This window comes from Prunus dulcis, chromosome 2 (assembly GCF_902201215.1).
Source record: "Prunus dulcis chromosome 2, ALMONDv2, whole genome shotgun sequence".
Lineage (NCBI taxonomy): Eukaryota > Viridiplantae > Streptophyta > Magnoliopsida > Rosales > Rosaceae > Prunus > Prunus dulcis.
Window position 1 is genome coordinate 91,147 of NC_047651.1, and position 27,670 is coordinate 118,816.

Consider the following 27,670-nt stretch of genomic DNA (forward strand, 5'->3'; position numbering starts at 1 on the left):
TGCTAGTTTTCTATGACATCCTATTTCTAATGCATGCCTACCCCTGTAATGTGTTTACTGTCATGTTGATTAATGTCTATCATGTTGCTATTAATAATGCATGTCTACCAAAGAAAGGATGAATAAAGAACAAACCAGGCCAACTCAAAACAAGCCAAGCCCAGATTTTTTTTTAAAAACCCAAACAATTTATTTAAAATAAAAAATTCACGAAAACCAAGCAGAGGCTCTTCAAAGTACATTGTCAATACTATGTCAGATGTACATTGTTAATAATATGTCATTGAACTATCTTGTTAATACTACTATGTCATAGAAGTACATTGTTAATACTCTGTCATAGAAGTACATTGCTAAACAAAAATGAGATCCAAAACTGAAATAGTAACAAAAGATAAATCGATCATCAAAGCTTAAAATATATTCCAAAAATCAACTAGAAACACATAATTGAAGCAAATAAGCCTTTTGAAAATCTTAAAATTGAACATGAAGGTTCGATTTGTGGGTTAGGCCAAAACCAACCCATTTGGCATGTGCATGGTTTCATGTAGGCCCACCAAACCAGGTCGTGTGTGGAACCCACCACACCCTTAGGCAATTGTTTCCCTCTCCTCCAATTGTAATGTAACAATTGATCGAGATTGGTTCTCGCGCTTCAGAGCCTGCGAGAGGCTTTTTTTAAAAAACTTTAAATTTATTTTAGAATTAAAAAGATAATGGGTAGTGTTTCATAAAAATAGGATCTATTATCTGATTTTTCTTTTAATTCTAATTTTTTTAATATGAAAAAGTGTGAACTTACCATATTATCCTCATTTAATTAATGATTTCAATTCTTAATATTTGCATTAACCAAGGGCATTTTTTGGTATTTTGAATGTTTTGTCATTCTCTGTGTTTTTTACTTTATATATATATATATATAGATATAATTGGTCTCGTGTTTGATTTATTTATTTATTATTATTACAAGCAATATTGGAAAAATGATTATTTGAACACTGGACTTCATGTTGTCCCAAAAAAAAAAAAATAGAGAACTTCATGTGCATGGATAAACTACTCTTAACTAGTTGAACTACAAGTTCCTTGTAGTTTTGAAAATCTTAAAACCGAACATGGCAGTTCAGTTTTTGGGCTAGGCCAAAAACCAACCCATCTAGCATGTGCATGGTTTCACGTGGGCCCATCAAACCAGGTTGTGTGTGGAACCCACCACACCCTTAGGCAATTGTTTCCCTCTCCTCTAATTGTAATGTAACAATTGGCCAAGATTGATTCCTCTTAGAATTATTTTAATGTATACTAACCTCTCCGTAAGCGCTTCCACGCATGTGAAAGGCTTTTAAAAAAAAAAAAAATTTAATTTATTTTAGAATTAAAAAAGATAATGGGTAGTGTTCCATAAAAATAGGATATATTATCTGATTTTTCTTTTAATTTTAATTTTTTTAATATGAAAAGGTGTGAACTTACCATATTATCCTTATTTAATTAATAATTTCAATTCTTAATGTTTGCATTAACCAATGGCATTTCTGGTATTTTGAATGTTTTACCATTTTTTACTTTTTGCTTTATATATACTAGCCTCTCTGCACGCGCTTCCGCGCCTGCAAGAGGCTTTTTTTTAAAAAAAATTAAATTTATTTTAGAATTAAAAAAGATAATGGATAGTTGTGTTCCATAAAAATAGGATCCATTATCTGAATTTTCTTTTTTTTAATTTTTTTAATACGAAAAATTTTGAATTTACCATATTATCCTCATTTAATTAATAATTTCAATTTGTAATGTTTGTATTAACCAAGGGCATTTTCTGGTATTTTGAATGTTTCACCATTCTCTGCCTTTTGCTTTATATATATAGATATAGATATAATCAGTCTCGGATTTGATATATATATATATTTTTAATACAAGTAATATTGGGAAATGATTATTTGAACACTGGACATGTTGTCCCAAAAAAAAAAAATAAATAAAATAAAAATAAAATAAAATAAAAACAGTGAACTTCATGTGCATGGATAAACTACTCTTAACCATTTGAGTTACAAGCTACTTATAGTTTTGAAAATCTTAAAACTGAACATGGCAGTTCGGTTTGTGGGTTAGGCCAAAAACCAGCCCATCCGACCTGTGCCTAACCTTTGTTTTACCTTTCTGAATTTAGATCTTCCCATTGGAGACGCTGTCCTGTGTGTAATATCAGTGGGGGTAAAAGTTGGTATTGGTAACAGTACATGACAACAATATTGTTTTTCTCCTGCACATTACACAAATTGGAGGATAGAGGGTTAACTCCCAATTGCTCTTTCCTTTAGATTCAAGCAAAGCAAAAGAAAACTGCGAGACCATGATCTAAATTTCTATCATAGACCAAAAAATATATTCTGAACATTCCATCTCTCAGAAGCAAAAGACAAATGGAAATATAACCGTCCGCTCCCAATCTTTGACCATGTGAATTTAGAAAGATATCAAGTAGCCTCAATCCGTTTGTTGCAACAGGAATTGGAAGTCAGATCTTTGTCGGAGGATGGCTGGCGGATTCATATCAGATAGGCTGATATCATCAAAGGATCTGCACATCTCTTCAATAGAGAAAGGTATGCTGCAAACCAATTTTGCAACGCTATCTTCAGTTAATTTTTACCATGCTAGAGAATCGGGGCTGAATTCAATACATTACCAGGTTTAGAAGTTAATGACTAGAATATTACCTGGAATCGACGTCGAGCAGGAAAGAATTATTGGGCATGTTGATTGAATCCTCTGCCATCAACACTCTCATTTTGCCAATAACCTAATGCAACAAATCCCCGGAAAGAGAAACAATGGGATACATAGTTAACTGCGTATTCTAGCATGCTCATTACAAATCAATTTACTGAACACTCACTTCTGCAGATAATCCCTGCGCTCCGTATTTGTCATCCCAGAACATTGTTCCAATGCGATATATTTGAGGGATGCTCAGTATCTGATTAATGAAGTGTAAACTAAATTAACAGGAAGTCCTCAGTTCACTATATTGGAATTCTTTGATCATATTCCTTGTTCTCTTTCTGAAATAATGTTATAAAAGTTTGGCCAAAGGAAAAAAAGAACTTTTGCAGAACGGATTCAATCTCCAAAATGAAAATAAAAGATTAAAAGAAGTGAAGAGGAGAACTAAAATAAAGAATTTCTTTCATATGATATAAGACTGGTGGAGTTACCGGACACAATTCATTTGTGATTTCATCCACTGATTTCTGAGTTTTTTGGTGCAAAACCTGCATGAATGAAGAATACTTTCATAAAGCAATGTAAATTCCTTCACATAATTATTTAAGAAAGTAACAACGGAATATTGGCTTGGTGATGTAAGCTCAAGAAACAAACCAAAAATCCTACAGCCTGCCTTATGTGTTGAAGCTCTTCCAAGGATGATCCAGCAAACTGTAAAAGTAGAAAAGTAAATAAGTAAATAATTTTTCCTCATTTCCTCCTTATATTATTTTGTCAGCATTTGTTAGACCACAGACAGTTTTCTTGCCTGATCTGTTACTTTGAGACACCAGTTTTCCAATTCAAGCAAACCTGCTTTCAGAAATTCTCCATTGCTAAATGAGCAGCACTCACGACGAAGCAATAAGCTGCCACCAAGGATTTATTAAATTCATTAGGACTAATGATGCATTGTAGCTAAACTTTGATCCTAGTCAAATGGTTAAAGCAATGAGTGGATATCAAACTTTGTTTACCTGTTAAAGAGCTGGACATTGATGAATGAGAAAACTTGAATGAAGATTTTCCTTGCGATCATGGGAGAGACCTGAAGTTGCAGCAGTTAACTCTAGAAATTCTTTATACTGATTTATATAATAGATGGACAAGAATCTTGAAAATTAAATTAAATTTAAGCTTACATTGTTCACAGACAAAATACCCAAGGTTTGATCTAACTTGTTGACAGTGCTTTGCCAGTGCATATTTGATGCCTGTTGTCTTGCTCTTATATTTGAATGTATAGTTTTAGATGAGCCTCTTATCGACCTGCCCCTTGCAGATCTTGGTGCCTGTTGATGTTAAATAAGAACTTTTTCATGGTTCAATCTGTCATGTCATATTCTCGGTTATACAAGATGCTCACCTGAATGCACAAATTCAAGAATGGGCTAATCTCTTTCTTTAGACTATCACGGATGGTCCCATATATTTTCTCAACAAATGCAGTTAGATGTTGCTTGAACAATAATGCTGGGTACTTAGCCTCCACTTTTAAATGCTCATTTGGCTTTCCCATCGTTCCACTGTAGCCACTTGAAACTCCCGTGCTCATAGAAGATGAACGAAAACCCTGGCATGGTATTTCTTGCATTACTGTGTCACATGGTTTTCAATATGCTAAAAAATTTGTGCGTGAAAGCTTACATGTGCCATTCTACCAAATATGGTAGCAGGAGTTCGGTTACGATATGAAGCTGTATTAGATGCACTGGCTGCCTTGAGCGTACTTTGTAGAAGAAATAGAAGGGTAGAAGTTGTTGAAAGCCAATATGCCAGATCACTGACAGTGTTTTGAGTCTTCAAGAACATTTCAAATTTCATATTGAGTTAATCAAATAGTATAAATACCCCATCCAACTGGTCAAGCTTAATGCATGTTGGTTGAAGGCTAATACCTCTATAATGGACCGAATTTTGTGAATGATCCTATCAAATACATTTGTTTTCTCTGCTTCAAAGGTTCTCCACTGAAGAAGTGCTCTGTACACAATACAGGCAGTGACAGGCCTGTTCTTGTCAAATTGTCTATCTTCCACAAGATACTTAACAAGCACATCAACACTTTCCTGTTTATAGTTGTAGCGAGTTATGGAAGAAGCTTTTTAAAATAATAATAATAATCTCAACTTTATAAATACCTGCTGCCTATCTGTGAGTGATCTTTGTCTACTAAGGTGAGACACTACAGGATCTGGCTCCTGAAAACATATTTTCATTATAGGTTGATGATAAGTTTATAACAGATGATAATTAAAGTATCTTATGATTATTTGAAATATTTCTGACAATAATTTATTCTGGAAAGTTGGTAATACTTTGGTCCGAAGCTCTTCCCTTTTCCCGTTCCCATTCTCAAAAGGCTGTACCATCATAGAATGTCAAAGGAAGTAATTTTACCGAAAAAGAAGATGAAAGAAGAAAAAGTTTCTTTTTTATCTTTTGGTATGGGAAGAAAAAGGTTATGCAAAGCACTATACCTTTACTTGTGGCTGAAACCTCTCTGGAGTAGCTTTCTGCTCCATGACTAGAGTCTTGTTGCGGAGGAATTTATTCTCTGACTCCAAATCTGCGATCTTCCTCTTCAGGCTGGACAAACATGAATACTTAGCATTGTACTCAATGGGTAGTTGGATATCTTTGTAACTTTGATGAAGTAATATTCCAGTTAAATATCCATTTATTTGGTGCTTCTACCATAATAACCAGCTGTTTATGAGTATGATTCATTTAAAGGTCAAATTGTTCATATTTAGATTGAGCAACCATAATGAACTCAGTTGCTACGATAGAGCAACCACTTGTATTTTTCTTCCATCATCTCCAAAACTGTTGTTCAAGCATAAGATAGAAAAAATAGGTTTCTAAGGTTCCACCTATCAATGAGGTGAAAACTTTTACTAGATTGCGCATTCTTACATTCTCATTTCTTCAGAGAAGTCCTCATTTGCTGATGCAACCAGAGCCTGTTGGCGGAGCACCTGATTTTCAGATTCGAGACTGGACAAGTTCAACTCTAACCTGATTAAGAAACAAGAGTTAGTCAACCCCAGTTTATGTTGATAGAGACATTCATGAAATTTCTTAGCTTTGATAACAAAAATAAAAAAGCAAATATATGGGACTACCTTTCAATAGTTTCTTGAAGCTGTGTTGCTTTCAGCTGTGCTTCTTCTGCCTCTTTATGCCTTGCTTTACTTTCTTTTTCAACTTGAGAGTAATTTTCTTCAAATCCCTCAATTTCCTTCTTCAGCTCACTTAGCTCACCCTAGCATTCATACCAATAATCAATATAACACGTGCACATGCACCACACATGCACCCACTACATATGCTTTCTGCTTTTAATGCCTCTCTCTATCTATATATCTATTTATTTATCTTTTCATTGTACACCACTCTTTGGACCAAAAAGACGACATTGTTAGACATTTTACGAAAGACCACATTGTTAGACATGAGCCCACAGGCTTAATTTTGGGCTTCTAAAAAAGATGTCCCTTCAAACCTAGTTGTTTCTACTGTATGAATATTTCACAGGAATAGTTCATATATTCTTAATTCCACGATATACAATGGTTTGATAATTTTATTCTAAAGTTTATCATTCAGTTTATGCTTGGAAGCTAAGTTGTACCGCATTACCTCTAGTTCCTCATTGTGATTTTTCAGAATTTCTAGCTTGGTGTTGTCCACAACTGGCACCTCTTTGATGACTGGTGGAGCTTGTTCAATAGCTAATTTTGCTGCTTCTTTCTCATGGATAATTGCGGCATGGGCTTCATCAATTTGTGTTTGCATTTCATGCAAAGTATTTTGCAAATTTGCAATTTCTTTCCCTTTAGTTTCTTCAAGATCAATCTGCAAGTTGTTTGTAAATTATGTACAATCAACTTTATATCCTCAGTGTCAAGGTTTGACATTTCTCCAACTATTCCCTTGACTGGTAAATTTCAAACTCAACATGACTAGAGATGCTTCTATTAAAATGACCCAAGTTACTGATTCCAAACATACCAAAACAATTGCAATACCATGGGTGTTCTTCATCATATCAATTAGTATTTTCTAAATATTAATGCATCAAAATTTTAGTGCTAAATAGAACTAAGAGGCAGATACTTCTATTTGTTAACCAAATTGGAGGAGAATATATACCCTCAAGTGCTTTTCAAAGTCCAGTCGCCATGTTAGCTCTTCAACACGCTTCTCCAGCATGTCCTTAGCTGCCTTAAGAGCTCCCGTTTCTCGTGCAGCCTGTATCAAGGAATTGTATTTATTTATTTATTTATATCTTCCTGATTCCTTAATTTTGATAAATATGGTTTTCTTGACATAGTTCAATGCTAATAATAGGTGGGCAGTAAGTAGATTCTTCTTATACAGAATTGAAGCTCACCATCCTAAGCTTTCTAAGCTCCTTCCTCGCTACCTTTGCTCTCCAGAGACATTGAAGAGTTAGAGTTGCCTTTCGCTGGTGTTTATATTCAGAAACAGCTTCAAATCTTCTCCAATTAGTCTGTCGGAAGAAAGATTGACAGCATTCAAAAATTTATCAGCTTAAACTTATTTAATACTGAATGATTCTTCTCAGAAAATAAACCGATCTCGGACATAAGTAGTACTATACTCCACCTTTATAATGCAGCATTTTCATAATTTTTCATAAAAAATTTGTAGGTTTTAGCTCTCTCTATAATAAATAAATAATAGAGGTCTGATTATTTTCTGCACAATTCAATAGTATTATTCCTCTAATCCTGATACTGGAAATATTTTCCTAAGTTATCAATCAAGTTCTTCATAAGTATTCTTAAACTGCATTTCTTTATGTACTCTTAAGATTTACTTTTACATTTTTAAATATCCCACAAATGCCAAAAAAATTCTGTATGCATCGATAAAATTGAAGTTTCTGTAGATTGTCCAGTCCAAAGCATTTATGACCTGAATAATGTTTGCAGCCTTGGTTCTTTTCCTGTTTCGATGATCATTTCGGGCTGCCATAGCTCGTAAACCAGTTTGGATGACTATTGATACAGCCTGAAATTTTATGTAGGACTTCTTTGCTGTGTGAGCGCGTAGATGTTTTTGTATACGTATTGAAGCAGCTTCCTTCCTTATCTGTTCATACATCTTACGTGCAAGTTGTCCTGTTTGAGGAAGTGTGAGATAAAAACCATGTCATTCCAACTTTCAAATTGTCACTCCATTATTACCTCTCCAAAGTTTCTGCATGTGAATAGCAGCCCTTCGCACGGCAATGAACTCCTTTCTGGTTAGATGTGTTCGGATTTGCCTTTGAATACATCTGGCAGAATCAGCCAAAACTTTCGTTCTTCGTGAATCTAATTCAGCCATCTGACCAGCTCTAAGAAACACCTTTGATTTTCCAATCTGCAATACAACATTGGTGGGGAACTTGTGCATAACATGAACAAAGTTTGGGGGACAATGAACACTAATGCGTCTTATTTTCACACCATAGTTTGATGTCTAAACAAACCTGATATCCCTTCAGGCCCATCCTGTCACATATGGCAATACATGCTGATTTTTCATCAGATCTGCACAGGCAAAAGCAAGTAACCATCAAGGTAGTGAATGCATTAGATGATCATCTCTTGTGGCATTACTATACGCTCTAGATAAACAGTCACTTATATCCAGATACGTGAGTTTTGTTAAACAACTACTGAACCTCAGACGCTTAAAGCCGTTATGGAATGGGCCAATAATGAATGGCAACCCAACATGCTGCCCCATCCTGCAGTCGGAGAGGCAGACATATGCAGTAATAGTGAAACATATAGGTGCAACCACATTCTGCATCTTACAAAGTAACAATAAGTTGGGAATGAGAACTAAATGTTTCAAACTAGAACCTCCTGCAACTAGAGCTCTAATGCCGTATTCGGCAACCAATCCCAATGGACCCCAAACACAACAACAAAGTAATGAGACAAAATATATATATCAAGCCAACATGAATATCTTTGTAAAAGTTAAGGCCTGAGCTTCATGCCAACACTGTCATCTCAGTCTTGACCTAGAGGTCCTAGTTTCATTTCAACATAAAGAAGGTAAAATTGACAAATAGAAAATCAGATTAAATCAATTCCAGTCAATTTATACCCATCCAGAATATCAGGAGCCAAAAAGCCAAAGCGGTCAAGGAACTCATCAAATGTTCTTTTTGTTGGATATCCAGCACAACTAATCCTTATAGCCTCTAGCACACCCTGTACAAGTGCCATTGGAAAAACATCATTAAATTAAGCAACCTAAACAGGTCATGGTTGCTGCCTCAGCCCCCACCCCTCCCTTCCCCTGGAAATCTCCCTCTGGGGGGTTTTTCTTTCTGTTTTGTTTAATTTTTAAACAACCTCAAAAATATTTTTGAAAGGGTAAAGATATTCTGTGAAAAAAGTTAGACTTTACTCACACCACATCTCAGCTGGTTTAATACATTGACATTCTCAAAAATTCCAGGCTTCAAAACTGTATTGGGCTTAACACATCTGATATAATGTGGTTCTGTCGTGCTAAGTGTCTCCATTAAAGCTTGTAGTTGTTGCTGCATGTGAATTTTGATTCAGGAGCAAGTTGCATCTTCAGAGTCAAATAGACCTTTATGAAAATGTGGATTACCTTGAAACGGGTACCTATGGAAGAAAACTTAGACTGTTTTGACGTCTCCTCAGGTAGTGGAGGGAATAGATTTGCAACAAATGAGCATGTGGAGGCATTTAAAAGAGCTTGATGTTCTGCCACTACGTAGTCCTTGTTTTTATCAAGAAAATGGTCTGCTTCGTATGTGACCTGTTGACTAGAAGGATAAATGAAGGGAAACTATGTCTTTTTCTTTCAGTATAGCTATTTGTTCAAGAATTTTCTTACATCTCCAGCATAGTGGTTAACTGTGAAGTCTGTTCGAGCAAGTTTTGGCTTTTTGAAGCGCTTATGTCCTTTATATGTCTGATACATCTTCTGTGCAAATGTCTCATGGGTTGACTTGGGGAACATACTGTAGATAAAATGAACTTGTTCATATATGCATAGGTTCAGCAGTCATGATCTTTTTTCTCCCATTTTCAAAAAAAGCATTTTAGCTTTTCTTTAATTTTCACTGGTAGAAGAAACAATATGAGACTACGTATTTTTTTTGGATCAGGGAACAAGTATTATTATTATACACCGTGCTGAATGAAGCTTCAAACTTAAGTGCCCAATAATTAATCAGATGAGACTTGAGTACTGTGGTAACCATTTTATTAGTTAGATTATCTGTTGTAAGAGATAAGATATCAATGGTATCATGAGGACCAAGGTTACATACCAGGCTTCATCAAGAAGAGCAATTATGCCCCCAGGTTTCTGCATGTAAGGACGTTTGTTATAAAAGATTTATATAAATTTTGCTATTTTTACAAAGAAAGAGCTATATGAAAATTAATACCTTCTCGATAAGATCCAAAACATCCTGGTTATCTACAAATTGTACGTAGCTCCAGTTAATTTCATCCTTTGTGTACTCTTCTTGTTCCATCTTGAACACATGCTGCAGTGGAAGATGCTTATTATATAAAATAACCATAGTACAAATATGTTTAAAGTGTACCTAGAAATTCCGTTTACCTGATTAAAATGTTGTTGCAGCTTTTCATTTGTTAGGTTGATACATAGCTGCTCAAAACTACCAAATAAAGCATTAGATTAGGTCCTTACGTCCAAATGCAAAATTGTTTCAGTACATTTAATTCTTCTGTTAAGCTGTATCATTTCTACCATTATGTACCTGTTGATCTTGAAGCTTTCAAAGCCATAAATATCAAGGACTCCTATTAAGCTTGACAAATTTGGATCCTGACCAATTGAACTGTTTATCTTATCCACAATCCTGCCACAGATTAGGAACCACCAGCTGTAGTTAATCCTCATAAAGTTAGGTAAGTTTATAAGAATATGATATTACAAACCAATGTTTTGAAAGGGGAGGCGTAGAGGCAAGGCATTTTTGGTCCTGCAAGGCGAGGCGTTTTCTAATAGAAACTGTAATAGGTTGGCTTTAAAGAAGTTTGCAGACTACAAGTATTCTGTGATTCCTGATCTGTTGCACTGATATCACATTTTTGGGGCAATAAAAGCCTGGGTCAAAAGTTGACTAAGTTAAGACTCTTAACTTCCATAATGGAGCACTTGTTCCTCCCAGCCAAGAAGGAAATACTAACAACTAATGCTGAATACAAGTACAATGGATAAGTCTATTTTACTTACCAATCGAACAGTCTGGAGTAAACTGTCTTTGCCAGGGCATCACGACTTAATGTAGCTGAGTCTGGATCCAGCGGTTTTGTAATGTTACCATCAGGAGTCACTATGACACGCTTGCAAAGCGAGTCTTCTAAAGCCTTCTTATCACACCTGAAGAAAAACATGTTGGAAGACACTAGGAATTAGAAACGAGTAGATAATCTTCATTCAGGTATTTCAAAATCAATCAAAGTTCTAACATGAGTAGCTCTGCGGCTGTTTGGAGATGATAGAATGATTTATCATCTTTTAATTTGGAAGAATCAACTTCCTCCCCTTTGATGAAGTCAATGTTCCCAAGATGGAGGATTGCAGAAACCACTCGGAATATGGCATCCTAAAGAAAGAAACTTTTCCATTAATAATATATATGGTTAGAGGAAATCATCACTACATCATTGTAGTTGTATTGATGCGAGGGTCACTACCTGCTCTTCCTGGCTGATCCCAACAACATCCATGGCATTTCTGGTTTCCAAATACTCTCTTGCATCATCTACATTTGCTACTTCATAACAGGAGGATTGATTAAGATAGTGAAATGTTCTTGGGTCCCCTAACTTGTACCTGTTGATATCCTGTTAAAGAACATTTGTCAGCCATAACGACAAACATACCTACATAGAGGAAGAGGGATCCCTTCTTCTTCTTTTTTAAATAATGGGATGTATCATATAAAGGGATCGCATGTGTGGTCTTCCCTTGATGCCATAGTTTTTAAACGGTGATCAAACAAATAGCAAGAACAATATTTTTATAAACACTTAATCACGATAATAATCAAATGGCTAATTGATTCCCTAGTTGGTTAACATTTATGTTGCCATAATGTTTTTTATTCATTGAACAACTGTAGTCCATGAGATTCAACTCAGGACCTCCTCCAACAGAATGTTGACTGGATGCCACTAGACCAAATTATCGGCATGTTACCAGACTATTACTCTTAACCATTGATACAGTAATTATTATTTAAAAATGTATAGTCTAGAATAACAACAAAAGAATATAATATCGCACACAAACCTCCGCTGGTGCCGCACAAAGCATGTAAAAACAATGGTAATTTCTTTCTGGGTCAGAGACTTGGCAAACACGTGATCTTTCGAGAAGATATGTACGAATTGCAGCTCCAGAGATTTTCCAATTGTTATCAAATTGGATCTCTACAAATTTACCAAAACGACTGGTACAAGAATAATGTTTTATAAGTTTGAAGAGAAAGTGGGGAAAGCAATATAGAAAAAATTTTAAAAAGGAAATGAGAGAAATCTATCTAGTAGAGGAAAGAGCTAACAAGTATCTCACCTCGAATTGTTGTTTTTCACAGTTTTGGCATTCCCAAATGCCTCCAAGACTGGGTTGGACTGAAGACGTGGAAATATTTACACTTCATCCCAAATAAATCAACGTACTCACAGTATATAATAAGGAACCAAATTGTTAGAAAGAAAAGGAAGGTTGGGTTATGAAGCATTTTCCTATAATATACAAATAGAGGAAAAAACGAAACTGACCTCTAAAACCTGTTGTTCTACTGTTCTTCCTTCTGTACCTGATCTGCCCCCCATGAATGCGAGATATCTCATGAGCATTTTTGTTGTCTCTGTTTTACCAGCACCACTCTCCCCACTAACCAGAATTGACTGGCTTCCTTGTTCGTTTATCATTGCCCTGGTGAATGGTACTAGTCATTTAACTTTATTTTCTTACCAAATGCTAGGGAATAACTAAGCATGGTGTCTGAGATGACATGATGGGATCTAATTAGCCAGTTTGCACGGCTTATATACCTGTAACAAGTGTCTGCAACAGCGAAAAGGTGTGGACTTAGCTCCCCAAAAGCAGTTCCTTTGTACTGCTCCATCATGTGGATTTCATACAAGTGTGGCAGTCTCTGGAACGGATTCACCGCTATTAGAATGTTCCCAGTGTAAGTCTGCTCACATTATATCACCGACTGTCAGACAACTAGTTTTTTGGCATCTATGTTATCTGCTTTCAAGGGCATTGCTAAATAAATTCAATGCATATGTCGTATTCATGCAGTGACTTGACTCACATATATCTCATTAAGAGCAAACCGACAGGCTAGGTTATGCAGGACTCCCGGCTCATGGAGGTAAGCCAACTTAGTCATGTCGTCAACCCCTGCTGGTGGTGCTTCTGTGTCTTTTGGATACATACTGGAAATGTCTGCAACTATCTGAAATTGAAGTAAATGCTAGCATTAGCCTGTATACGTACCTATTATGCAAGTGTTGAAGATAAATCACAATTAGGTTTGTGTGACATGAGGACATGACATCAGGTTCGTTTTTATTCAAAGGAGAGATTATGATAGAATTAGAGAATCCAACCAAAACCTAATTGGTACATGGTAGAAAGGTGGACGGTCTACTGTAATGCAAGACTTCAAACATACAACATGGGATTTTTCATTTTCTAAAAATTGCAATCATTAGCTGCACACCCACAAATCTACTGATATAGCACCGCATGGATTAAATAAGCTTTCTTTTGCCAAACCCTACAATTTTTAAGTGGCAGGAAAACTGGCAAATAGCTAGGTAGGTACGTTTTGGGATTTTGAACCTCAGACCACATAGGAGCAAACCATGGGCCTAACCATTCTAACTAACCCCTCGTTGGTATAAGCTTTATAATTTTAAAAACAATAATTTTAAAAAAAGGTTTTTAACCGAAATAGTCCTCCAATTTATACTTGAGTTTCATTTTGGTCCTCCAACTCTTTCACATGTGTCAAATTGGTCCAGCCATTAAATTCCCTCAAATTGAGGGGTAAAACTGTCAATTTGGGCACTAATTATCTCTTAAACTTACGGAAACTGTTACAGTAGGACCAATTTGACACAAATGGGAGAGTTTGAGGACCATTCGAGTAAAAAACTTAGTTGGAGGACCAAAATGGAACTCGAGCATAAGTTCATGGACCATTTCTGTCAAAAGCCCTAAAAATATAAAAAGTAAGATTATAAAAATAAATAAAAAAAGATGAAAACCATAAATAAATCTAAAAAAATAAAAAAAATTCAAATAAAACTTATTTTTAGAAATTTTGATGATGCTCCATGGCTTGGTTTTATTATCTGGGATGACTTGTTAGGTGTTACTAGAACTCACTTGGTGGGTTCTGTGTTTAGTTAGCTGTGCTGTTTTTGGGGTTTTTGCCCCCTTTCATCATAATAAAAAGGGTTTTATTACGAATGGTCCTTGAATTTTTCAAAGATTTCATTTGAGTCCTTAAACTTTCAAAACAATCAATGTGGTCTCCACACATCAGTTTGGTCCTCCTGATCACATTTCATCAAAATCTTCATTAAACTTGGTCGCCTCACAACCTTTAAAGCGGTATTCTCATCAAAATACAACCTATCCATTCATGAGATAAGGTAAACCTCACGTCTTTTCCTCAATGATGAAAGAGAATAATCATAAGTGTTCCAGAGTGGTTCGATATTCAAAATATCTATTTGTTTGGAAAGGAAGAGTTCAGTTTTCTCATGGAGTCTTTGGTGATGACGATCTAGACTTGAGGACAGTCTTTTCCAACCAAGGCAGTTTGATGCAGGAGCATTGACAAGGCTCACGAAAAGTACTTAGGCCCGTTAGTCAATTGGGTTAGGGTTCTAGTTTCTTTAAATTATTAGTTACTTCTTTTGTTCTCCTATTCCTAGGATTTTGCTTAATTTCCTGTTTAGATTTTTGTTTCCTATGTCAATTAGGTTTTCTGTATTGTAGTATAAAGAAAATATTTTTGCTCACCACTTTAACTCAAGGTGTACTCTCACCATCATTCTCAACACTTGACATGTGTCCATATGCATAACCATAGTTAACTTCTACTTTGTATTTATGGAACCATAGTTATGCCTATGGACACGTGTCAAAGTGTTGATAATGGTGGTGAGGGTACACCGTACACCTTAGATTAAAGTGGTGAGCAAAAATGCTTCCGATAGGCTATTTAGACTCTTGTATTCAGTTTTTGTTGATGAATATAATTTCAGACTTTAGTCTATAGAGTTACTATTGGGATTTTGCCCTAGAACTCAATTATCTTCGTTCCAACTTCAATTATATTGCCTTATCCTTCTATTCTCTGTATTTTGGGTATATTTGGGTCACTGGACAGCAGCTCATAGCCGCTGCCCTACATCACTCAATGAGGCTATCTGCTTTCCTTGATGAACTCCAAATGTGAAACCCAAATTCGAGAGCATATGACATTGTTTAGCAAAAACGCGGAACTAGAACTAAAATGAGCTATATGTTGGTTATAATATATCTATAAAGCTGATCAAGTGATGACACGTGACCAATTTTAACAAAAGTTTTGTCTGAATGAGACATAAACGAACAAATCGATGTCTAGACCAAAAGAGGAAGGATCACATTCATTAATTTGAGAGTTTGAGGACTAAAATGAGGACTTAAAAAAAGTAATGGACAACTTGTGATAAAAATCCTTAAAAAAACAAAAACAGAAAACCTCAAGCCACCCATCTACCAAACCCGACCAACCCCAAGGGACCACACCTAGCCCAAGGCCACCACACTCCGCAAAGTCCCACCGATGACAATGGCCGGTGTCTATGGTGGAGAAGGGAGGACAGGTTGGGTTTGTGAGGTCATGGGTAATTGGGTAGCAATTTTCTTTTCTTTTTTCAAAGGGTAAAAAGTGGATTTCATGTAGGAGTGGCAATGGGTCGTGTCATGTCGAGGTATTAAACAGTTAGAAATCTCCAACCCGAACACGATTCGTTTATTAAACAAGTAACATGACACGACCTGTGTAACCTGTTTACTAAATTGGTTGGGTTGCATTGTTATTTAGGTTAACCTATTAACTTGTTTAACTCATTTGAGATTTGACGCTTAACCTATTTAGCATGTTCAAACTCATTTTAATCTATTAAGTATTCATATTTATCAATGTTGTGTTTTGGCTCGTCATAATACCAAAATGGTTGGGTTAGGATTCTAGGGAACTCCAATTTGGGTAAGGAATAGTGCGCGCAGAATTTCCTAGTAGAATTAGGAAACAGTTTCTCTTATCCATATTGGTTCAGGATTAGGAAATAATTTATCTTTCGTTATTCCAACAGGTTTTAGGAATCTTATTTTAACAAGTCAAGTAACCCACGACCTATGTATTAGAAATAGGCTTGCTGGGAGTTCTTTTCTGTAACACAACAGCAACAAAGTTAGCCGAACCTCGCTAAATTCTCTGTGTTGGTGTTTTTACTTTATCGTTCAATTATTATTCCGCATATTCACATATCTTCATCCTAATTGTTTGCATAACACCGATAAACCAAATCAGAAAGAATTTAAATTTGACAATCAATAGTGCTACTCATATATACTATGAAACTTATGATAATATTGAAAAAATTTAAACAAAAAGATAATTTAACCCTATAAAAATTTAAACTAACAACATGAAGCGCCAGTTGAATTCAGTAATCGTCTAATTTTTAGATTCTCATATCATCTTTGTAAAATTTCATTCAAATCAGAACTCGTGTAGTCAGTTGATTATTATCACCAACATTCCCTTGTTTATTGAAAACGTCTATTTATTTGGTTAGAGTTAAATAACTAAACATTGTTTAATTTGATAGTAGAGGTAGGTTTTTATTTTTTGCATTATCTTTACGGTATTATATAATTTTGTCTTCATTTTTCTGTATATTTTTGTGTATAGAAGCTAATTTTCTTGTGGAAGAATGGGGATGGAAGGCGAGGCCAAGTCGAAGTCTTCGTTAGAAATATTGCCCATGAATTCAATTATGAAATTGTTGCAAAAAATTCCAAGTTGAAAAGCATCCATGAAATTCCATATATTCTTTGGGATTTTGATTTGGGTTTCAAAATTGAGTAGTAGAGATTGTTTGTAAGTGGTGTGAAATGGCAGAGAAAGAGACACAGGACCGAAGAGAGAGTGAGGCTTTGAGGAAACGGCAACTCTAACGGAAATTTAGAAAAATTAAAAATTAAACTTTACACAAGCTAAATGCAGGTAAATGCATAAACTCTAAATGCAGAGCCTCAAGATCCTAACCATCACAGTAACTAAAATATAAACACAAATTAAAACTTAAAATTCTAAATTAACTAGCTATTCAAATATGGGGATGAGTGGTAAGAGTAGGCTTAATTACACCAATGCCCCCTGAAACTTCGGTCCTTAATTAAATTCATCTCTATGTTCCTTTTGTTTTTTGTTTTTTTAAATTAAATTTTTTAGTTTGTTATTTTGGTTGGTTGCAGATTCAAAGATAAGAAAATCGAACTTGTCACTCCATCCCACCTTAGGTCCGAACCCTGCCACCATCGCAAGCCTCCCTTTCTCGATCTCCGGCCAACCTCGACACCCAACTTTAAATCTGGGTTGTTTGAAACCCAGCCCCCTTCCCCAACCTCCTCTCTCTCGCAGAAACAAGCAGGTTTGAGCCCATAGAAGCCCCGAAAATCAAGCCAACCCGATTCAAATATACCCAACAAAAACAAACCCAAATTCAGATATGGGTTGTAGGAGGGGTCCGGGTAAGGTTTTTAATTACTTGAAAAAAAAAAATTTCTTATTTATTTTAATTATTAGTTATTTTTAATTATTAAATATTTAATTATATTTTTATCTATGTGGAGGTGGGCTCCACTTGCCACGTCACTCACCTAATTGGTAGATAATGATCTATGTATATGAAATTATAAAAACACATCTGTCATGTCATTAAAGTTAACAGACTTTTAAAGGCATGTTTACGTATTAGTAATGGAGAAAGTAAGGAATCAGAGAATTTAGGAATTAGGGAAGTACCGAATCGATATGGGAAGAATCATTCTCGTCAAGCTGTTTACTAAACATGTGGAATTAGCAAAGGAATGGGGTTGATTCCCATTGTTATTGTTTACTAATTTTCATGAATCAGAATCCAAATTAATTTGATTACTAAAATGTCTTGCACATTTTCACCACAACACATATATAATTCTCAAATTGGCTAAGGAGACCAAACTAATCCTGTAGTAAACCAGTAAGGCGGTGTAAACATGAGGAATCAATATGCTGAACAAGATGAACCACAAGAGCCCCGTTCAAAGATAATGTTGATAGATAGGGTAGGCAAATAGGAATGGAAAGGAAATCATTTTTGGAAGTTCTTGGCATGAGTTTTTATTTTTTTCAGGGTTTGGGGTGTTTTGGAATTATGGTAAAGTGGTAAGGGTACTTTTGGAAGTTATTAAGGGAAAACAAGAATGGGAATCATATCGACTACTCCTCTCTAGTTGATCTGATACCTAGTTTTGAGGGGATATGATTACAGATTTTGAGGTGGGACTCACTTATTTTTCATTTTTGATTGCAAGTAAACGCGGGGAAAGTCAGGAATGGAAATCATTCACTTTCCTCCCATACCTATTACTGATATGTAAACATGCCCTAAATGGAGTTGACAAAAGTGGCAAGGAGGATCACCAAACCTTAGTCAATGGATGAAAGTGAGTTATTTTGAGTTTGGGGGGGCACAGTGGGATCCGAAGTTTCAGGGCATTGGTGTAATTAAGTGTTAAGAGTACTCTCATCCCACTAAAAATTGGGTAATTACATTTTTTGTCACTAAGATTAGGGTCGAATTTAATTTGTCACCAAAATTTCAATTTCCAATTTTGGTCATTGTATTTGCATCTGTTAGCAAATTAGGTCAAATGTTCAATTCCGTCAGTTTTATTAATTAAAAAAAATTTAATTTTAAAAACAAATAATTTTAAAATTTTAAAAACAAATAATTTTAAAATTTTAAAAATCCTCCTCTTTCTCTCTCTTTACCCAACCCCTGGCAGCCATAACCTCCCAACCTCTCAAATTCTAACAGCCATTGGAGGAGCTTCATGATAATTTCCAGAAGCCACACCACCTTCTCTCTCCTCTCTCTCATCCTTCTCTCTCCTCTATCTCTTCCCCTTCTCTCATCCTTCTCAACAACCACCCACACCACCTCCCCCACCTCCTCACAGCCATCACAAACGCAGAAAACGAAAAAAAAAAAACCAAAAAAAACAAAACTAGCCGAAGAGAGAGGGAGGGGGGTGGGTTCTGGGTTGTGTTGGAGTGGGATGGGGAGGGTAGATGGGTGTGGTTTTGGATTTAAACAAACCCAGTAAAAGAGAGAGAGAGAGAGAGAGAGAGAGAGAGCGGAGGTGAATTATTTCTTTTGTTAGTGAAACTAAATACAAGTTTTCATTTACAAGAGGTCGTGAAAAGTAGAGGAGAACGGTACTTTGCCGACTTGTTTTTAGTGTGCAAATAAGAGGGAAGAAAATTGATCGCATTGAGAAGTCATGAAGCTACAATTAGAATGGAACTGTTGAAGCGATATAGGGCCGAGCCATATGCAACCACTTCCAGGGGTTGGGTAAAGAGAGAGAAAGAGGAGGATTAAAAAATTGTAATTTAATATTTAAAAAAATATTTTTTAATTAATAAAACTGACAGAATTAAACATTTGACCTTTTTTTTTTTGGTCGAAATCTAGAAGGCAAAAGCCGATTAGAACAAAGTGAGCTCCACAAAGAAATTCGACGAAACTGCAACACAAGAAGGTATAAAACCTACTTAATTTGTTAACACATGCAAATAGTGACCAAAATTAAATTCCACCCTAAACTCACCCGTGAACAAAAATATAATTACTCCTTAAACATTTGGCATCCGATGATGGAGGGTACTCTCATCAATTGTAGTCAAGAATTTCTTTAACCATAACATTGTTTAATTGCTGAGAAAAAATAATATTGCTTTCAACAATTTGGGTTGATTGATTTTTTCTACTTCCTAATCTTCTCGGGAACCAACTACAACCTAACAAATTTTTCGAGCAAACAAACACCAGATAACAGAGCAAGCACGCCGGCACCAATGGTTTCTCAAAGAATTGGACTAAAAAAATCAATCTCACTGATCGCAGAGACAAGAGGAGAAGAATGATAGGAAATAGGGAATAGAGAAGACGTACGAGATGGGGCATAGTCGAACCAGAGGTGCGCTCTGGGTTTGCCACCGTCGTTGATGAAGTCGAGGAATCGCGCCGCAGAGAACTCGTAGGTCTCGTTAATTATCATCGTCGTACTTCGTCGTCGTTGTTGTGTTGGATTCGTCATCAGACACTGCCGTCGGGGTTTGATGTGGGTGCGGGGAGAAAGCTGGCGGCCTCCTCGTTTTCTTATTATTTTTTATTAAAATTGATTTTTAGGTTACTACATAAAACTCCTCGTTTTCTTTTCTTTTCAAATTTCAAAAAGTTCTGCCTAATTGTTCTTTTACAATTATGCCCTGTTTTAATTTAAATGTGGTGATTTAATATTTCACTTTACTATGAGTATTTTCAGAGTTTTTGAATGTTTCATTATTCTCTATATTTTACTTTACATATATAGATTTTTTTTTATTAAAATTATTTTCTTAGTCATTTTCAATGAACTCATACCACAAACTATTAGGAAGAAAAAAAAATTAATACAAGTGATAGTAACTAAAGGGATGTTCAATCAAAAGAAAAAAATTAGAAGGGTAGGGGATTTCTCACATACTCTTACATTGACTCCTTAAAGTTGAAGAGTAGCTTGAGGAGCCAAACTTTTTCCTATATGTATAGTCCCTTTCTATTGAGGGATTTGAGGATTTAGGGTTCAGGGTCTCCTATGAAAAAAAAAATTTCAACAATCCAAACCGTCTATTTTTCAAGTCTCTAATGATATACCATCTTTGCAAAAAATCAAGCAAATTGAAAATTATTAAGACATCTATTTGGGACTAACAAATACATGAATATGATTCTTCAATAAAAGACTAATAACCATCTAATTGAGTGCTTAAATTGTTTCTGATTCTTTTCTTTTTCTTTTTTTTTTGGTAAAGATGATTTTTTATAGAATATCTAAAAACTAAACAGTAAGAATCATTGAAATGCAATGTTTACTATTTACCCTCTCTACTTTCCACCCTATTTACAATGGAATCCGAAACAATAATAACCACGGATGGAACAACAGCCACGATGGGCTGTAGCCCGGTAGGTTTTGAAGACAAAAATAAACCTATATCTGTATGGTCCAGTGTGCTCGCTTGGTTTGATTATTATTGTTTGCTTCCTTCCACTGGTAGATCATCAAAACCCGTACTATAAACGTGAAAGCTACATGTTCGATTGTTTGCTTCCTTCCACAAGACTTTTTTTTCTTCTCTGTTTTTCTACTAGACCTCCACAAGAGGGAAATATTATTTGTTTTCGGTCTATTTTTATTCTTTGTTGCCTTTTTGAGGTGTTTAATAAAATATTCTTTTCTCTGCTTTCTTTTGGTGGGAAGAGGGTTTTAAAAAGGGTACAATATCTTAATCTAATTATTTATATTTGTGCACTTTCAAGCTTATTCAATTGATGCAAAAAATAAATAAATAAATAAATTTAACAGATATAACATCAGATTTAATTCTTATCATGATAATGGTTAAATTTCTTATTCACATATATTTAGTCTTTATAAAGTAAATTGTGCTTTTGCTTCTGCTTTTGGTATATGTGTTATTATATTATAATTTTACATCATAACCAAGCAAGTAAAAGAGCACAACCTATTCATATATTCATTTTGATAATATGTATTTTTTGTTGTTGTATTTAGTATGTATTTTTTTCTTTATGATAAAATTTATTAGAAATTAGTCAGTGTAACTATGATTTATATGAATTAATTATACTTTTATTTATTAAAAACTATAGAAATTGTAAATTTTTTAATAAAAAAATAATTATTAGATTTTAAGCAAAAAAAATTTAGCTAATACACTCATAAAAAAAAAATTCATAGTTCCGCACTTGATAATAACTTGCGGACATAATTTTTAAGTACCAATGATGATGAGTTAACTTACAGTCTTCCCATTTGTGGTAATGATGGTGACATCTCTTCCATGGATTTCTTTAACTTCGCCATCAATCCACGCAACTTCTGAATCCTCTGCCCAAACATGTGATCCAACTATGATGTTTACCGGCGTTCCCTGGATCATCCAACAATGACAAGAAAGATAATATTTTCTAAGAAAATGGAATGATAGGGCAGAAATATGCATTGAGGAATAAACTAGCTAGTACTATCGTGAGAAAAGAAGCTTATACCATATCTGTCAGGATCTATGCGATCCAAATTTCAATATGGGGATGAGCATGAGCAGAAATAGATGAACATCGTTCGCACAGAGAGAGAGAGAGAGAGAGAGATAGAGAGAGATTAGTGGTGTTCTTAAAGAATGTTAGGATGGTGGATTGCAATCCTTGTAGTTACAAAGAATGTTGGAAAAAAATTCAATAACAATGGAAATGCCAGCGGTTTTAACTCATAAAGCAAAAAGTCGGTAGCCACCCTTTTCGCTCCCTTTCCCTCACTTCATGTGAGAAACAAACTCTAGCTTGATTATTTATTTTAAATGGCTATGTTGTTTGTTGTCATAAATTAACAGCTTTAATAGAGTGAACATATCGGACCACGTTGAGCATTACTTTAGTCAATTAGTCCAATCAATCGAATATTATTCTGAGATTAGATATCTAGAGTGAGAAATTTTTTTTTTAAAGATAAAGACGATAGAATTCAGGTATAAATGTCATCAAGTTACAATTTACAAGAGCCAATACAAATGCAAATAACCACACAAATAAAAAACTAAAGAACCTTGCTATAAAAGAAAGAGGTCAAGGTTAAACTTTTGAAATTCAAACCGGGCCCTAGGCTACAGTTTTCATTAGAATGGCAATCAAACAAGCAGGGCCAAGGCGTGTCGCTTTAAAAATCTATGCCCGCCCACCAGTCACTCCTGTCTGGCTTTGAAATTTTAGTTGCTCCTTTATTTTCTTGTTCAAGTACATTATTCGAAGGGGCTGTGGAGTGGACAGAGAGGGTTTCTCTGGGACGGTTGATGCCGGTGGTGGATGGTCATTGGCATGGGAAAAGGTCTTTGGCTTCGGGGCCCTAAAAATAAAGTAGAGATTGCTCTGCATGCTTTCCAACCAGACTTTCCTCATTATTCATTTCTCTTACTGTCATTCTTTAACAATTTGCTAATTTGAGTACTTTAATCATCATTAGTCGTGCTTACCAAGGCTGTTTCCAATTTATATTAGAAGGGTCCCACACACTCATGAGAGGTGGTGGCAAATTGTCTCTCTCAAATGAAACGTAATAGAATTTTGCGGGGTAATTTTCCATTGTATTACTTCCTTGAAATATATACACATACAATCCTTACTCTACAAGAAAACACTAATCAATAAAGGACACAACAATAAATCCTTCCTAATAAAGGACTCCTAATATTCACAATATATTTACATACTTATTTAAATAACTCACGTTTACACTCCCCCTCAAGTTGGTGCATATATATCACACATGCCCAACTTGTCAAGTGAGTTACCAAACTTTCGACTACATACTGCATGAGTAAGAACATCTGCAAGTTGTCCCTCTGACTCCACAAACGATATTGATACAATCTTCTTCTCAAGCTTCTCTTTGATAAAATGACGATCAACCTCTACATGCTTCGTTCTATCATGCTGTACTGGATTATCAGCTATGTCTCTTGCTGACTTGTTATCACAAAACAACTGCATGGTATCCTTTGGTTTAAAACCAAGTCCCCAAAGAAGTTTTCGGAGCCAAAGGATTTCACAGATTCCTTGAGCCATACCTCTATATTCGGCCTCAGCTGAAGACCGTGACACCACCTTCTGTTTTTTACTTCGCCATGTCACCAAATTCCCTCCAACGAAGGTAAAATATCCAGAAGTAGACCGTCTATCAGTTACATCACCTGCCCAATCCGCATCAGTAAACCCTTCAATCCTCAAATGCCCATTTTTTCTATACAAGACTCCTTTTCCAGGTGCCGACTTCAAGTATGTCAAGATACGCAGAACAGCAGCCATATGATCCACACTCGGTGAATGCATGAACTGACTCACAACACTCACAGCATATGCAATATCAGGACGAGTATGAGCCAAATAAATCAGTCTCCCTATAAGTCTCTGATATCTACCCTTATCAACTAGTTTCTGTTCCGGATCCAAACACAAATGATGCTTCTCAACAATAGGCGTCTCTACCGGCTTACATCCCAACATACCAGTTTCTTTTAATAAATCCAGTACATACTTACGTTGAGACAAGAAGATACCTTTTGACGAGCGAGCAACTTCAACTCCCAAGAAATACTTCAAATCCCCTAAGTCCTTCATCTCGAATTCGACCGCGAGATTTCCTTGCAACTTGGACATCTCATCAACGTCGTTTCCTGTTATAATCATGTCATCTACATAGATAATCAAGGCTGTTACTTTATTCTGTCTATGCTTCACAAACAAGGTGTGATCAGAATGACTCTGACAATATCCATTCTTTCTCATGACTTGAGTAAATCTACCAAACCATGCACGAGGCGATTGCTTAAGTCCATAGAGTGACTTACGCAACCGACATACTCCGGTGTTCCCACCATTGCTATATCCAGGAGGAAAATCCATATACACTTCTTCCTCCAAATTCCCATGGAGAAATGCATTCTTCACATCAAACTGTTTTAATGGCCAATCCATGTTTGCAGCTAAAGAGATAAGAACACGTACCGTATTCATCTTGGCAACCGGGGAGAAAGTCTCCTGGTAATCTACCCCATATGTTTGGGTATATCCTTTAGCCACCAACCTTGCTTTGTATCTGTCTACTGTTCCATCAACTTTATATTTAACTGTAAACACCCACCGACATCCCACTGTCTTCTTCCCTATGGGTAGCTTCATCACCTCCCAAGTAGTATTTTTTTGCAATGCCAACATTTCCTCATCCATTGCTTTTGCCCACTTTGGATCTTTTAGAGCTTCCTCCACTCGAGTTGGTACATGGATAGACTCCATATTACTTACCATAGTCTGACGCTCTGGTGCAAGCTTATTGCATGATACATAGTTGGCTATCGGATACTTCACCTTTCCTTCAGGAGAAAACCTATCAAGAGGCACACCTCGATTTTGTCTTGGCGGCAATTTATAAGTACCTACACTTGGATTAGTTACACAATCATTTACGATACTTACCTCAGGCATATTCAGAGAAGATGTATTGGGCGGCACTTCGGAACTAGAGAGAGAAGATGTATTGGGCGGCACTTCGGAACTAGAGAGAGAAGATGTACTAGGCTCCTCAATAAAGGGTATACTGGGCTCCGCACAAGGTTGTTCAACAGCAAGGTTCATCTCGATAGTAGCTTGCCGTGACTCTCCTAGTAGGGGCTTAGTACCAGATTCTACACGCTGTTCAATAGTCACATCTCCCCCTAGATCCAACCAACTCAGATTACCATCAGTGTTCTCCCCCTGGTGATCTGAAGTGGAAGGTACAAAAGTGTAGAAATAGTCTGTTTCAGAGAAAGTCACATCCATGGTTACATACATATGTCGGGTCCCAGGATGGTAACACTTATACCCTTTTTGGTGAGACGAGAAACCCACAAAGACACACCGTAGGGCACACGGATCCAATTTACTACGATGTATTTTCGGAATATGAACATAAGCCACACAACCAAATACTCGAGGAGTGAGAGTATTACTGGACACCACTGGAGCATGTTGAATGAGGACCTGAATAGGTGTTTGAAATCCAACCACCCGAGAGGGCATATGATTAATGACATACACGGCATAAGTAACAGCTTCAGGCCAAAAACGTGGAGGAACCGAGGCCCCAAGGAGTAAGGCACGAGCTGTCTCCAAAATGTGACAATTTTTACGCTCTGCAACCCCATTTTGCTGTGGGGTATGCGGACATGTGGTTTCATGGAGAATCCCTTGACCACGGAGAAACTCCGACAACTCAAAATTAATGTATTCTCCTCCATTATCAGAACGTAGAACTTTAATAACGGAAGAATATTGCGTTTGAACCATCTGAGCAAATGACCGAAATATGGCACCAACATCACTTTTATTTTTCAACACATAAAGCCATGTCATACGAGTGCAATTATCAACAAATGTAACAAACCACCGAAGTCCAGAAGAAGTAACAATTGGAGAAGGCCCCCAAACATCGGAATGCACAAGATCAAATGGAAAATGTCTTTTATTCATACTAGGAGGAAACAAAGCACGATGGCTTTTAGCAAGAATACATACTTCACACTGTAAGTCTGATTCATTTATTCCACTAAATAAATGAGGCAACATACGCCTTAAATAGCTAAAGGATGCATGGCCTAATCGACGATGCAATAACCATACTTCTTGTAAATTACTACCACGGAGCACTCGGACTGCATGAGCTCTGCCAGGAACGACATCATCCACGTAGTACAACCCCTCTCTCTTAGTGCCACGCCCAATTATCTCCTTGGTCTGAATATCCTGAAGTAGACAAAAGGACGGATACATTAGAACAACACAATCCAATTGTTCAGTAAGTTGTGGTATGGAAAGTAAATGATGTGATAAAGATGGAACAAGCAAACATCGGTGTAAAGGGAGAGAGGCTGTGAGATACACGGTACCAGCACCAACAACAGGTGCTCGGGTACCATTAGCAATTGCAATATATTCCCTGTGAGATGTTGTCATATATTGGAATACATTCTTATCGTATGTCATATGATCTGTTGCACTAGAGTCCAGAATTCAACCTGCATGATGCTCAGTGTCGGAGGCCAAAAAAACATGCCCTACAGTACCTATAGTGGAGGATGAATCACCATGGGTAGAACGAGTCAACAAAGTTTGACTCGGGTTATTGGAGATAGTCTCATCCTCCTTAGCTTTTGGTGGGGCAGTAGCCAGGGATGCACGGCCTCCATTATTTCCCCCACTCCCACGCTCCTTTGCACGTAGCTTCTTCTTCAATTCTGGGAACCAATCAGGTACCCCATGCTTGGCAAAACACGTATCCTCAGTATGACGGGTTTGTCCACAGAAAGTACACTTCAAATCATCTTTATTTTCTCGGGTAAATGGACGAGAATTTAAAGACTGACTAGAAGGATTACTCGGACGAAAGGCAGCGGCGGGCCGAGAGACCATGGCCATGGATGGCAGCCCTCCTTGGTTGTTACTCCCACTCATCATGGTGGCATGTCTTTGTGCTTCACGCCGAACAACAGAAAACACTTCCTCAACAGATGGTAAGGGTTGAGTACGTAGAATATCACTACGTACTTTATCAAAGAGATCATCCAAACCCGCCAAAAAGGCATACACACGATCAATTTGAATCTCATCTCGAAGGGTCTTGAGATCCACTGCACACGCCATCTTGATTGGTCTCCTTTGATCTAACTCCTACCAAACGGACTTGAGATCAGCGTAATACACACCAACCGGTCGGCCCTCTTGACGGAGTCTGAAGGATTTAACCTTTAATTCATAAATTTGAGAAATATCCGAACCATCATAATAGGTCCGAGCCACCTCTTCCCAAACTTCTTTAGCAGTACGTAGGTGAA

At 36.4% G+C, this 27,670-nt stretch overlaps 1 protein-coding gene across 3 annotated transcripts; it reads right to left on the bottom strand.

The window, feature by feature from the left end:
* Positions 1-2,218: 2,218 nt before the first annotated feature.
* Positions 2,219-22,118, bottom strand: LOC117617764 (myosin-12). 3 transcript variants are annotated; one of them, XM_034347292.1, is made up of 39 exons: positions 22,052-22,118; positions 13,154-13,297; positions 12,885-13,030; positions 12,609-12,765; positions 12,400-12,458; positions 12,118-12,277; positions 11,520-11,669; positions 11,292-11,428; positions 11,056-11,202; positions 10,577-10,678; positions 10,417-10,474; positions 10,238-10,339; positions 10,118-10,155; positions 9,679-9,805; positions 9,430-9,600; positions 9,224-9,355; positions 8,914-9,020; positions 8,285-8,345; positions 7,998-8,175; positions 7,726-7,931; positions 7,178-7,297; positions 6,937-7,035; positions 6,424-6,639; positions 5,907-6,046; positions 5,698-5,799; positions 5,259-5,367; positions 5,097-5,141; positions 4,920-4,979; positions 4,677-4,847; positions 4,426-4,578; positions 4,145-4,351; positions 3,921-4,070; positions 3,756-3,826; positions 3,548-3,647; positions 3,394-3,450; positions 3,228-3,284; positions 2,909-2,989; positions 2,730-2,812; positions 2,219-2,620 (listed from the first exon to the last, which is right to left on the bottom strand). In XM_034347292.1, the coding sequence occupies exons 2-39, from the start codon at positions 13,274-13,276 to the stop codon at positions 2,497-2,499; spliced, it is 4,506 nt and encodes a 1,501-aa protein (XP_034203183.1). In that variant the 5' UTR covers positions 13,277-13,297; positions 22,052-22,118; the 3' UTR covers positions 2,219-2,496. The 3 variants fall into 3 exon arrangements, with proteins under 3 accessions (XP_034203183.1, XP_034203181.1, XP_034203182.1); XM_034347290.1 differs by lacking the exon at positions 22,052-22,118 and adding an exon at positions 20,136-20,330; XM_034347291.1 differs by lacking the exons at positions 5,097-5,141; positions 22,052-22,118 and adding an exon at positions 20,136-20,330.
* Between the last annotated feature and the right edge of the window lie 5,552 nt (positions 22,119-27,670).